The sequence below is a fragment of the Diadema setosum genome, chromosome 12 (assembly GCF_964275005.1).
Source record: "Diadema setosum chromosome 12, eeDiaSeto1, whole genome shotgun sequence".
Taxonomy (NCBI): domain Eukaryota; kingdom Metazoa; phylum Echinodermata; class Echinoidea; order Diadematoida; family Diadematidae; genus Diadema; species Diadema setosum.
Window position 1 is genome coordinate 17,907,196 of NC_092696.1, and position 14,245 is coordinate 17,921,440.

Consider the following 14,245-nt stretch of genomic DNA (forward strand, 5'->3'; position numbering starts at 1 on the left):
CAGGTCAACTTCAAAGTTGATCGGTAAAGTTGATCGGATTTTCACCTTCACGTGTGGAGTAATCATAATCTAAATGTAAAACAGCTTGGATGACCTCACTGTGACCCGGCGATTTGGTCGTATCAGTACCAGGAGATAGACGGTTATCTTTGTGCGATGTGAAATGCTTTCAAATACTATCAGGAATTATTAAATTTTTAAAGCAGAACTGCATATCTTACCGAGCTTATAGTTCGTGACGTCAGTCAACCCTTGAAGTACAACTGTAAAGCTATTAGTCATTGTCAATCAATGGTAACGGTTGAGTTTTTATAGGAAACAAAATAAGTAGGGTCGCTTGATATACGAGTAGTGGATAAGTCTCCTGACTCTAAGTTTAAAGTTAAGTACCTGACTAAAATTAAAATGCGGTCGATGATAGATTACATACTCATATTCATACTTTAAAGAGCTTTCTTATGATGGAATGTATACGTTACTACAATGTATGTATACTTCTCGTTAATTTGGCTTATTCTGTGATGGCTAATACACTGATAGAAGTACAAACCCTGCGTGGAGCAGAATGTTTGTCAATTTCGAAAGACTAGACAATGAGCAGGAAAATGAGAATAAAGATGTTATTCCCTTATCCCGAGATACAACCACTGCTGGCATGGGACTTGAACCAGTAACCTCACTATTTAAGAGAGCTAAGTCTTAAGCACTGAGCCACAACGGCCACTCCTATTCAATAGTTCGATCCGACTTGATAAAACACCGCCATTAATTGCGGTGTCACAGTTGCGCACGCGTATACTGACTGCATGATACGAATTGCGGCGGGCGCGAAACAGGTGCCATGCCATATCATACATTCTCATTTTTCTCCCCCGTAGCGCTTAGAGACATTTCATGTGATAATGTGCTATATAAATATCGTGAATTTTTATTATCATTATTCTCATAAATGTGCACACGCGAATGGGACACCACAGTATAATGGCGGATTTTTGGCTGCCAGGTCGGATCAGTTTATATTATTTACCTCGTCTGAGTACAGTCCTAGCACTTGTACAAATGATCAGAAGTGTTGTATCGCATTATTTTCGGAGTTTATCATTCGCACATCATTAAAATGCTTACAAGAGGCTGAACACTGAAATCGGGTTTGTACCTTGTCATGTATGAGATATGTTTAAGGTCATCTTTATTATTATGATGGAATGATCCGTTGACGTGACACTGGCCGTATTGATCGCAAGTGAGTGGTGAAACTGTGTTCGACGCGTCCTGAAATGATGGTCAAGAAAAGGGGTCGTGGTTTGACAGAATACAATCGTTAAAGTTTGTGTGTCCCTTTTGCAACCCTGGGAATTACATTTCTTTCAGAAGGTGGATATCGTATAAGGCGTTTTCACATCAGCCCGATAAAAATCCAAGCTCGAGATATTTTTCGCGATCGCAAGTTAGCGCGCTGTTTCATTTCCTATTCTCATCAGCCCGAACATTATCAAATAGCGCGCTAGTTTGCATTAATTATCCTGCTATTTCGGAAATATCCCGAGTTGGACTCGAGAAATTTTCTCAATTAGAGCGATAAAACTAGCGCGCTTTCAAAACATAGAGACAGGGGTGATAATAGTCTGCGTAAAGCGCATTGAAACCCTGAAGTGTGTGAAATGCGCTATATAAAAACCAGCTATTATTATTATTATTATTATTATTATTATTATTATTATTATTATTATTATTATTATTATTATTATTATTATTTAATTCAAATATTTCCTCAGAATAATAAAAATAAAAACTTCTTTATGATGAAGGGGAAAACAGTAGGCCTACTATAGATTTCAAGTGAATTCGGACCCCGAAAAAAATCCAAACGTTATTCCCGGTTGAGAAGGAGAACGCATTCTCGAGTGACATGCACGAGGTTAGTTTTTTATTTTTTGATTAAAAACTGTGAGGTATATTACCATAAGATTTCATTCACGATGTATGGAGACATTTTTTTTTTTTTTTAAACCACGCATAATCTTGTGATTTTTTGCAAAAGGGATTTACGGCCTTAAACATGGACGTGACGATAACCCCTCCTTGCAATTTGACTATCAGCTGTGCTGAGAGGTTGTTGCACACTGTCTGCAGTGCTTTCAAGTACCGAATGTCACGCTCATAATAGTGATTCCCGTCACAATGTCATAAGGCTCAAACACAAAGTGTTGGATTGAAGACTTTGGCGATTAAATCTGTTAGTGCGCTTCCTTGCGTTTGATAAAATGTTGCGGATTGTTATAGGCTGTATAGAGGGCTGCATACTTACCCGATATGGTTTTACAACTGTAAGTGTGAAACGTGTGCATTAGAGGAACGCTCCGATAAAACCAAAGAATAGACGTAAACGAAGTAGATCATGTCTCTTTGCAGTTTACCAGAAGCATTGAGCCAATGACGAAAGAAGGTTCTTTCCTTCTTCGAAAAGAAACTAGATGGATAAATAAGATGAAAAATGAATAAATGAGTACAATAGAAAATTAATTTGCATGCAGTAGATATATAACGTAATTATTATAAAAATAGTGAAACGCCACCATGATGGGGACAAGTTTGTCATGATGTCTTGTTACCCATCATGTCCCTCTCGACCCAGGTGTATAATAAGTAGGGCCTTCCTGGTAGGGCAGTGGCAACACTAAAAATGGCATCCTGGATAAAGAAGACCGTACGTTGTATAATAATAGTAATAATAATAATAATAATAGTAATGATAATTAGTAATGATAATGATGATGATAATAATAATAATAATAATAATAATAATAATAATAATAATAATAATAATAATAATAATAAAAACTATTATTATTATTATTATTATTATTATTATTATTATTATTATTATTGTTATTATTATTATTATTGTTATTATTATTATTATTATTATTATTATTATTATTATTATTATTATTATTATTATTATTGTTATTGTCATTGTTATTATTATTATTATTATTATTTCACTTCTGACATTGCCCATAGGCCGGAACCATATCTCGCAGTTGGTACTCGCACCCATGCGGTAGAATCATTGCCCGCGTGAAGCGTGTTTAATGACAGCCTTTACTTTTCTTCCTTTAATACGCAGTGATGACGCGGATATAGACTGTATGGGGGCGTGTGAGCATTTGCATTCTTTCCAGTAAAAATATTCAACTTTTGTGATTATATTTCTATTTTTAAGAACATGACATTTTTATGCAGTCTGCTTTGAGATTTCAGAGTATTAAAAATGTACTTGAATAATGAGAGTGTTTGCAATGTGAGGACTGGTCTTATTGGTATCGCATTGTTAGAATATTCGTGCTGTTTGTCTGTTTGTTTGTTTTTCTAGTAAAGTGCTCTATCAATGACAACCATGACAATAACCATAGTTGTACGTGTCTTTACGTTTATTCTGTTCAGGAGAACGAGTGTTATTCTAGTGTGATTATTCTGCGAAGTCTGAGTTATGGAAGATGATGTATTATGCAAGCCTCGTGTATTTTATGATTTCCGTGTTCTGTTCATCCATATGCGTCAAATACCCGCGGAAATGCAACAGTAGATAGATTATAAGTTTACTTTGATCGAACACAAATGGTACATAGCAGCCCAGAGGCTGAATTGCGTGCCATCCGTGTGCATGTACACTAGTTTACAGTCATGCAACACAATAGAATTATTTTTCACGTGAAACAAAGAAAACCAATATGGGCCTTACTACTGTAACTATAAGTACAATAATAATTGTATTTCAAAATACAATTTTGAATTGAATATCTATTACATACAATAAATAAAAAGAATAAAATAGAACAACTGATTTGGGACAAAAGCAAGTATTATAAACCTATGATGGAATGATCACTGATGTATTAAAACGGATCTGAGCTTCACCAAATAACGTGTATTTCCTGATACTGTATTAACACAATAAGCGTGCGGCACGCTGTTAAAAGAAAAGACCTGGAAAAAAAAAATGTAATCGCACAGAAAGCAAGCGAACAAGAAATCAACACATTAAATATATAGGCGGGTCGTTGCCACAAATCCATACAAACCTACAATTGCTATAACATGAATAGATAATTACACGTTGGATTTTGTTGTTATTGTTGTTGTCTGCGACAGAATTTGTGGTGTAGTGGCACAGTTTATGGTTTTACATTTGAAATGAACTCGCAGCAAGCAATGAAACAAAAACGGATACATACAGCAGCGACTTTCGTAGTTTAAGGGATTTTTATAATTATACTCGTTAAATTGCGAGAAAGCGTAATATATTTTTAACTCGGTTCGTCACTGCAAGACCGTATTAATAGTGTGCTGGGATACGAGTACAGAACGGATTTAAGGACATGCTACTATATACTAGTACTTGTAAGAACTTGAGACATGCAGATCGTAACCATGGGAAACATTGACAGTTCTTTTTCTGACTTTATCCATTGACTTATCTTCCTAAGATTTTAGAAACGTTTCCGTTTTTCATGATATAAAAAGGTGATGGTCTGTAAGTTCTAATTTTCGTGAATATATGCGATTGTTGATTATATATATATATATATATATATATATATATATATATTCATTTATTTTTGTTTTTTCTCTCTTTATTATTATTGTTATTATTATTATTATCATATCATTAATGTTATTTTTTTTTTGTAGAGACTGTTTTCCAACTTGGTCCGTTTTGAACGTCGAGGTTGGCAGGTGCATTTATTGAATGCTGGAACATATGACGAGTCAGTTATGGATTTTATGCAATTACATTTAAAAAAAGAAATCACATAGACTTCACACTACGATGATGGATCTTTATACGCCTGTGAAAACAATCCATAATCGCGTAACGATGGGAGCGAAACGAACATTGTGATGATTATTAACCATTTCAACTTCAACATACGCGTACTATAGCGCAAATCAACGAGACGCGACATTGTAGATATACAAGAAAGATTACTTTTACCTATGAGCGAAAAAATACATAATTGTGCAAGTGACAAAAAATATAGTATAGAGAGACATTCAGAAAAAAAAAATCATAAGTGGACGTGTAAGGTCAATGATATATCAAAAATGAAATGCATTCGAAAGAATTCATATGCTTTTTTTTTTTATACCCCCGCCAAACGAAGTTTGAAGGGGGTATATAGGAATCAGCGGACGGTCGGGCGGTCGGGCGGTCGGGCGGTCGGGCGGTCGGTTGGTCGGTCGGGCGGTCGGTCGGGCGGTCGGTCCGTTGCAAATCCTGCGTCGCGAACTACTTCCTCAGTTTTCAACCGATTCCCATAAAACTTGGCACAGATGTGTGCCTTGGGTTGTAGATGTGCAAGACGTATTTTTTTGACAGTACCCAAAAGTACGTTGCCATGGTAACGGCATATTATGGGCAAAAATGGGTACAAATCTTGCGTCGCGAACTCCTCCCACAGTTTTTGATCAATTTTTATGAAATTAGGTACAGATGTTCATCTGAATATGTTAATGTGCAAGACACATATTTCCGCAGTGGCAAAAAGTGCGTTGCCATGGTAACGGCATGTTATTGGTAAAATATAGGGCAAAATGCTTCATGGCAAAACTGCTTCATCGGTGTTCTTCCAATTCTCATGGAATTCATATTGAATGTTTGTCTTAGGATATAGGTCAGCATGACACATTTCTTGACAGTGACAAAAAGTATGTTGCCTTGGTAACAGCTCACATATTATGAGCCAAAATGATGGAAAATTTTGTGTTGCAAACTACTTCCTCAGTTTTTGCCCAATTTCCATGAAACTTGGTACAGATGTGTGCCTTTGGTTGCAGATGTGCAAGACGCATTTTTTGACAGTACCCAAAAGTACGTTGCCATGGTAACGGCATATTAATGGCAGAAGATCAAGGAAAGATCTTGCGGATTTAACTACTTCCTCAGTTTTTTGACCAAAGCTTATGAAATGTGGCACACACCTTGATCTTGGTGGGACGATGTGGAAGACATTTTTCGGACGTGTCGGAAGCTGCGTTGCCATGGTAACGGCATATAAATGGCAGAAGATCAAGGAAAGATCTTGCGGATTGAACTACTTCCTCTGTATTCGACTGAAGCTCATGAAATGTGGCACACACATTGGTCTTGGTGGGAAGATGTGCAAGACATATTTTTTGGACGTGTCGGAAGCTGCGTTGCCATGGTAACGGCATATTAATGGCGGAAGATCAAGGAAAGATCTTGTGGATTGAACTACTTCCTCAATTTTTGACAAAAGCTTATGAAATGTGGCACACACAATAGTCTTGGTGGGAAGATGTGCAAGACATATTTTTCGGACGTGTCGGAAGCTGCGTTGCCATGGTAACGGCATTTAAATGGCAGAAGATCAAGGAAAGATCATTCCTTGGGTAAGACTGTCGTCACGGGGCGGGGGTATTAATCACCTTCAGTGATATTTCTAGTTTTTTTTTTTTGGGTTTCTATTCAATATCAAATCGAACAAATTGGCAATGCGGTATATATACCAAACAAGATTTTATACGCAACTACATGTTGAGTGGCTTTGCATAATCATGCTTCCAAACCTTATTTTTTTTTTTTCATGTGCATACACAAACATCCCATACTTCGCTTTTTGTCTTCAGTCATTACGGATTATAACAGACATGTTTGCACTGGATATGTGCTATCTTACAGGGAACTGTAAAGGTAGGCTAACCACAGCCGTAAAGCATTTCGAAATTTAAGCAAGATGTACGCAAGAGAAATGTAATTTTAAAGAGCAGGTCTCTTGCCATTGATAGAATGAATGGAAAATGGGCAAGAAGTTGAAGAAAGAAAACAAGAAAAATGTAAAAAGAAAGAAGAGGTACGTGGAAAGAAAAAAGAGGACATGTTGAAGAAACAGTACCTTGGACATGATAGAAGGAGCGGCAGAAAGATGGTTAGTAAACCCTTTAGAACGACTTAAACCCACGAGGGATTACGAGGGGCGCTTCTTCATGACATATAGAGAGTGTGAGTGTGATTGTGAGTACCGGCAAGTGTGGAATATCGATTGTTCGACAGTGTTAGAGGCTATAAGGCGCCGGTAAGATGCCTCGCATTAGGACAGCACTGGCGGAGACAACATCGCTGTCTCGATGCCGCAGCGTTGGCGTGCGTTTGTTTGTTTGTTTTTGAAGTTTCGAAATGCGATTCCCCAGCGAAAAAAAAACCCCCAAACAAACAACAACCCACGATCTTAATGTTCTTTATTTGCTGTACATTTTAATGGTAGAACTAAGCTGGGTACAGAGGAGACAATCGTATTAGAACCTCCCTGGGATGATTACCTCCAGATGTTATTGCTTTTGTCAAAAGGGCAGGGGGAAAATGACAATATTATGATATGACAGCGCATATACTCGTAATCTCCTTACACTTGTTATTTTGTGACGCGTCCAAAAATACTGCACGAAACCGCAGCACCGCCAGCGCACGTTGTTGCACTTCGCTGACATAGTTTTCTCTTTTTTTTTGTAATGTTGTAAATGTATTTGCATTTTTGTTTGTTTGTTTGTTTGTTTTTTATTTTTACAATATATTGATTTCAACGCGCAGAAATATAGTTATTACAACTTGAGGTGTTGTAAATTTGATGTCTGGCATACCCCAAGTAGGAGGAACAGCAATAAAAGCATTCTCTTGTTTAAATATATGAAGGTAGACGTAATAAGGAATAGCTGTGTATGAGAGTGTATCATGGTACCGACAAACGACATTACTTTGACAATCATCTAAAGCTTGGTGAAGTGTACAACTACACTGTGTATACCGCGAACATCGATTAATGTCTTCTTATCATCGGCTACAAAGTGTAGTTAACCAAATTTTGCATCTCGCGTATGTCAAAAAAAAAAAAAAAACAGCACAAAAAACCCACAAACTGGCATGGAAATGGAAAAAGGTGGGTGTATTATGATGATAAGAAGATAATGTGGACTCTGAAGAACCACTGCATGCTTTAGAAGTCTTGACATGCATGTACACTGTCTGATACGACATTAATAGGAGTGAAGTAATAAGCGCTACGTTATGTGAAAAGTTGGTGACACCGTCATTTTTTTCGCTCTTCTCTGCGTTCAATAGCGTGTAAAGTTGTAACGAATGTTAAATGTGAAGGCCAGTGACGTCATAATCATTTCTCTCTCCCTTGGTTTAATACTCCAAAGATATTGAATTCTGCGTGGAGCAGTCGTCGAAGTACACTTCTATTGCCATCCCCACTTTGAGATGGTTTATGCATGTTGCAATATCCTTTTGATATGAGAGCGGATACTTACTCTCATTGTGGGAGATCGCTTTCTGTTAAAAATATAGGCTACAGTGTATTGGCTGATTGTTCTGTCGTTACAAGTAGAACAGACACTCAACTTGCAGACATAGATTCAGACACACACTTGTAAGTAGGCCCATACACCCATACACTGACAGACGCGCATATACTAGTGATTGCAATACAACTATAACATTACAAGGTCATTCAGTACCGATGCGACACAACATGGGCGCAATGTTCATTTAGGCTTAAGTATGGGAAGTACATGAGTAGGCATACTTAGATATTCGAATCTGGCTAGCATATCTACTCAGTATTTCACCCTTCATTGAACGAGCAACCAATGTTTCTTGAATGAATGGTATTAAGCACGTGAAGGTACCGGAGGAATATAAAATGCAGTTTCCATATGTGATGGATGAATAATTAATGTTTGACAGTATATTTAATGTGCAAAAACGCAGAATCGTTCTTTATTAACATAATGTCTTTGTACAGTCTTTTACAGACACAAAATACATCGTGTAGAGAAGCATGCATGAACTACAGTGAAAATCGTTCCTTTAGATAAATTTAAGAGGCACACGATGAGCTTGGCCTATACTCCTGTATATTAGTTCGGCTCTTCGAGGTGTAAGTGTTGCAAAAAAAAAAAAAAAAAAAAAAAAGGAATAAACACACATAAGTACATTCAATATTTTATTCATCGTTCTGCTGCGACTATCTTTGTCCAGCAGGTGCCAAAGTCAGATTTTAGGCCTTAATTTTGCCATCGTGGCGGCCATTCTGAAAGCCGTTTTTTATGTTTTTTTGTTGTTGTATAATAGAGTTATTAGGTCTATTTTGGGTTCCTGAAATGTCAGACTTTCTTCTCTTTAAAAGGATGTTAAAATCGACGCTTTCAGCGTAGGCAAACGTGGTAGGCGTGAACATATCCTGTAAGACATACGAGGGTATTACGCATAAGTTATCACTGTGGCAGCCATTTTTTATCTTTCCTTTTTTTAGATACCATTTCGGCTGATTTGACAAATTTTCACCATTGAAATGTTTGTAGAAATATGAATTACCACGTGTTATTTAGCAATATTCATTACTTAGTTATTAATCTATATATTCTAAATTATTCTTTCAAGTTTTGGCGACCATCTTGAATATCTCAAAACACTTGTGAATGCAAGAGTTAGATCATCCAGATTCGGATTCACTCTACCCTCCAAATAGGGTAAAACCACTCAATCACATTGGGTGGATGGAAAAACAGCCTTTTGGCACCCAGACTACGCTAACAGCACACAATAACACAATAACAACATTATAGCGTGAACATTTTATAATCTAAGTTCCGATATAGACAGGAGAAAGCAATCACAATATTGAGTGTTAGCACTTTAAACAAATTGAAATTCTAATGTGGTAAAACAAACAGTGTTCGAATTTATAATTGGTCATTATAGCACGAATACATACCCACACTCTTCTGCAGGACCTTATATTATTTTCCTTTCTTTCTCCATTTAAAGGGATGGTACAGATTTGGTTGAGACCCGGCTTCAGGTTTCTAAGTTTTGTAGTGAGATAATGATAACCCTTTTACGAAATATGAGAGACCATGTAATTCCAAGAGGAATTCCATGTTATTTGATGAAAATTGGTTTTGAAATGGCTCAGGTATCCAAAACAAAACGATACTAATAAAAGATGGGACTAAAAGGTGGGACCCACATTTTATTAGGATCGGTATGTTTTGCTTTGTTTTTGGATATCTTGGTTATTAAAAAAGTGATTTTTAGCAAATAAACTTTGAATTCCTCTTTTTTAGAGTAGTGTGCTCTGTAACATTTCATAAATAGTTTCTTAGTATCTTGCAAAGAGTTAAAAGTTCAATCATCATCTCCACCAATACTAAACCATCCCTTTAACTTGGTTAGCACGCGTTTGGGTAAAAGCAGTGTTTTATAGTTGACGACATTTCATAGCAGTTTATCATGTGGACGTATGCAAATCTTAACACTTGTATCTCTAAAAAACCGCTTTTTGCGTCAGTCAAGAAAAGCGACAACGTTGCAATAACATACCATTTATACTGAGCGCTTCATGCGGGCGTTTCTAAAGTGCAAAGTTGAATTTTGATACAAAATATTCGTAAACGTCATTAAAAATACAAAAACCCACACACTCACAGAAGGCAAAGATTCAATTTTGTCAGTGATGACGAAGTATGATGAAGTATTTTGTGCTAAAATCAAAAGTATTTCAATGAAATTGAATAAAAACACATATTAAAGGATTAGCTTCATAATTATAGGTCTTTGCAATCGATTTCCATTGATGATCGACGACTGATTGATAAAATTCATACTGCGTGTATTTAGCTCCGAGATGTAGTCATACTGAAGGATTTGTACTTCAGTTTATTTCTCGGTCATTCATATCTTAAATGCTTCTTTTGACTGCATTTCAATTTCAACGTCATGAATCCGTATTCTCTGACTTGAGTGCGAAATTGAATGCTCCTTACGAAAATGCCCGCAAAAATCTATATCGGGACTAATTTGATGCTTATTAAAAATATGTTATGCGATCTAGGATATGAATTCGTTAATTCCTGAAGATGTTCTTCGGTACCAATGACTGACGAGAAGACAGCTTAGTTCGCTTGACCATGTGAAACAGAATATAAATTTTGGCTCACACAGCGTTACGTGTATGATCATAGTAAACGGCTCATTGTTAGTAATATTCTCATGATTTATCTTATTTTTTTTCCAGGCGATTGATAGCTTGCAAAAAAGACTTCCTCTCCATTGTCTATTTTTTTTTACTTATTTTATTTAGAAATGCATGAGGAATTGGACAGGAGGTCACTTTAACGATTATTGACAGGTGGGGGTGGGCTGGGGTTACGAATGTAATTGAATCATTTTTTTGTTTTTGTTTTTGCGCTAAGCTGAGGCAAATTGCTCTCATTTTAAGTGACAGGCTTGTTTGTTACCACTTGGATGAAAATGTGAGACTTCCGTATCTCTGCATGATTAAAGACGTTTTCGTATCTTCTCACAACTTCATCGGGGTATTCAGAACACCGGGCCAGTAGACGTTTTCGATGTGTGAGAGAACATGTCCTTAATGGCCATCCGGAACTTAGCGTGTCGCATGGTGTAAATGATGGGGTTCAGACACGAGTTGTAGAAGCCGAGCACAATGAACGTCTGAAAGAGCGGCGTCCCGTAGAACAGGCTCCGGGGCGTCACCCCGACGCTGAAGAGGAATACGTAGAGCTGGATCGGAGTCCAGCAGATGATGAAGGCGGCAATGACCAGCATCATGAGCCGGATGACGCGCTTACGGGCCACGAGGTGGAAGGACGGGGCTGTCGAGTTGTTGGCCTGCTGCTTGAAGACCTTTGACTGTCGTCGAAGACTGCACACGATAAGGGCTTGCGACACGAACATGATGATAACCGGGATGAGGAGGCCGAAGGAGAGTAGGTAGATGGCGGTGAAGATCAGACCGGCGTAGGAGTAGAACTTCACCTGCCGAGGTTAGAAGAAAGTACGGGCTTTCAAAGAGAAAAATGGAACAACACTGAAATGGAGTCGGTTAAGAAAACTATAGACTATCAATCACAAGTTCCTTGGTTCAATACCCACTGTTGGTATGGCAGCAATTTTGCCAGTACATGTATAGCTAAAGCCTTTTAATACCTATGGGGCTTCGGAGGGGAATTACAACCGCCGTCGTTTGGTCTCGCGTCTACTTTACACAAACATTACATTCAGTCTTCCATGAGAAACCACGAAAATTGTATCAAATTGAATTCAATGACGTCATCTTAAGATGATTTCACTGGATATAGTCGAACTGCATACCTATTATTTTTCTTTGTTTGCAGTTTTGTATTATACTTAATTAAGAAAATAAGGCTCCTACGAAAATTCCATCATCTGATGTAGTTATCCGCTTTTGAAGTGCGTCACGCAATTGCCGTACGGAACCACGGAACTATAGGGTTCTTTGTCTGTCAGCATTGTTCTGCTTTACTTGTTTAACTTGAACATGTTCAGCTGAGAAAGAAATACATGAATACTTTGATCTCTTTACATATCAGATTTTGGTAGCGCTTCCGTTTGTCAGCTGTCAGAGTGGCTTTATGCAATACTATCCCCCTAAAAAGAAAAGAAAAAACCCGAAATGGAAAAAGAAGCTCACAACATATCACCTTGCAGTATTACGCTAAGTTTATCTGAATTTTGATATTTCCCTCTGGCGTTTAGGTTTCTCCAATATTCCCTATCTATTTCTATTCATACAGTGATCTTAATAGCGATCCTTTGTCATGGGGTTATTGTTAAGCTAAGACGCCCCAACTCAAATTGGGGGAGAGCGCCTTTGGACTTGGAGGATCTTGGCTTTTGAATAAAATATATACACACAAATTAGGAGTACCTATACTTTATCTTCTGTAAAATCTTTGGAAGCTGCGGCGCGCAATCTTGCTCAAAATTGCCATTGCATCAGTGTTACATAATAGAAACATGTGATCTCTCCCTCGCTTCTAGTTTCTTCAAGCTATTGGCAGTTGAACCACACTCCTGCTGCTTCGAGCATAAAATAAACTGGGAAATGGTGATTTTCTGATCATTAAGATCATTGGGGAAAACGATTGGGTTGTATGCGGATGGTGTTCTGCGGAATACACAAGTTTAATGGAGGGTCAAACGATTACTTGCTAATTACACCAGGGCGAGCATTGATCGCCATGCGACCCCAATAGTCTGATCAATTATAGGTAGTAGGCTCGGCTATCACATCCTTGGACTGACATGCGTTTACCTGTTTATTGGTTTGGTGAATGAGAATCATCAGCACTAAACCTTTTAGATTTTGTTTGCCTGTTTGTTTGTTTGTTTTTTCATAGACTCGATCAATAATAATTTCAATGGTTACACAACATTTGCTCCTGCGACATTACTCCGGTCTTATTTTCTCCAAGAACTTAGGGTTAGGGTTAGGGTTGTGATAAGGTTTTAGGTACAGTTTGGTGACGTGAAGATTATGATTAGGTTAGGGTTATGCTTGTGGTTAGAATTTATGTTAAACTTGAATAGCGTGCAGATATTTCATGGGAGCAATTGTCGCAGAAGCAAATGCAATGGAACGAGTTGTAATATTCTATGCTAAGTAAGGGGGCTAGAGTGCACGTGAATTCAACGGTGTTACAGGTGTGTTGAGGTTGAGGCCTCATCCGCTGCGTGTAAGGGACATTTCCAAATGGCTAAACTCTCAACACGTCTAGTACGCTTCACTGTTCAGGACATCTAGCAGAGCAGCAAAGTTTGTTTCATGTGACCTTTTACCTGGCAGGTGTGTGTTTTGTGGTCTAGGATGTTGGTGAATCGGCCGATCCCGCTGACGATGGCCGCGAGAAACCAGAGAATCCCGACAAGGACGTGAACATTCCGCCTTGTTACGAAGCGGTTGAAGTAGATCGGATGAGCCACCGCGACGTACCGCTCCACAGACGTTGCGGTCAGGATGTATATGGACGCGTAGACGGTAACCCAGCGGTGATACAATGGGTAGATGAACCGGCAGTAGAACTCTCCCAACACGGTAGACGGCACTGTCATCGCCGTCGGTATCGGGATGAGGAAGACGGAGGTCAAGAGGTCAGCGACGGCCAGAGCCTTGATCAGGATACCAGTGGACTGAGTCTCGGAGCGACGGCTAGCGATAACAACGATGACGAGGGCGTTACCAACGATACCCAGGACGGCGGAAGAGATCTGTAAGGCCATCCACCATGTCCAGCGAAATGGCAGGAGAGTCCAGCCAACGGGTCGCAGGGCAGTATCATCTCCATACGCACTGGTTGACGTTACTACTGCATGAAAACAGATTGCTTTTGTCAT

General features: G+C 38.3%; 1 protein-coding gene across 1 annotated transcript; it reads right to left on the reverse strand.

Annotated features, from left to right (window-relative positions):
• Window positions 1–11,407: 11,407 nt before the first annotated feature.
• LOC140235769 (allatostatin-A receptor-like) lies at window positions 11,408–14,245 on the reverse strand. The gene is made up of 2 exons (XM_072315778.1): window positions 13,691–14,245; window positions 11,408–11,866 (listed from the first exon to the last, which is right to left on the reverse strand). Exons 1-2 carry the CDS (start codon window positions 14,243–14,245, stop codon window positions 11,408–11,410), a joined length of 1,014 nt encoding a protein of 337 aa, XP_072171879.1.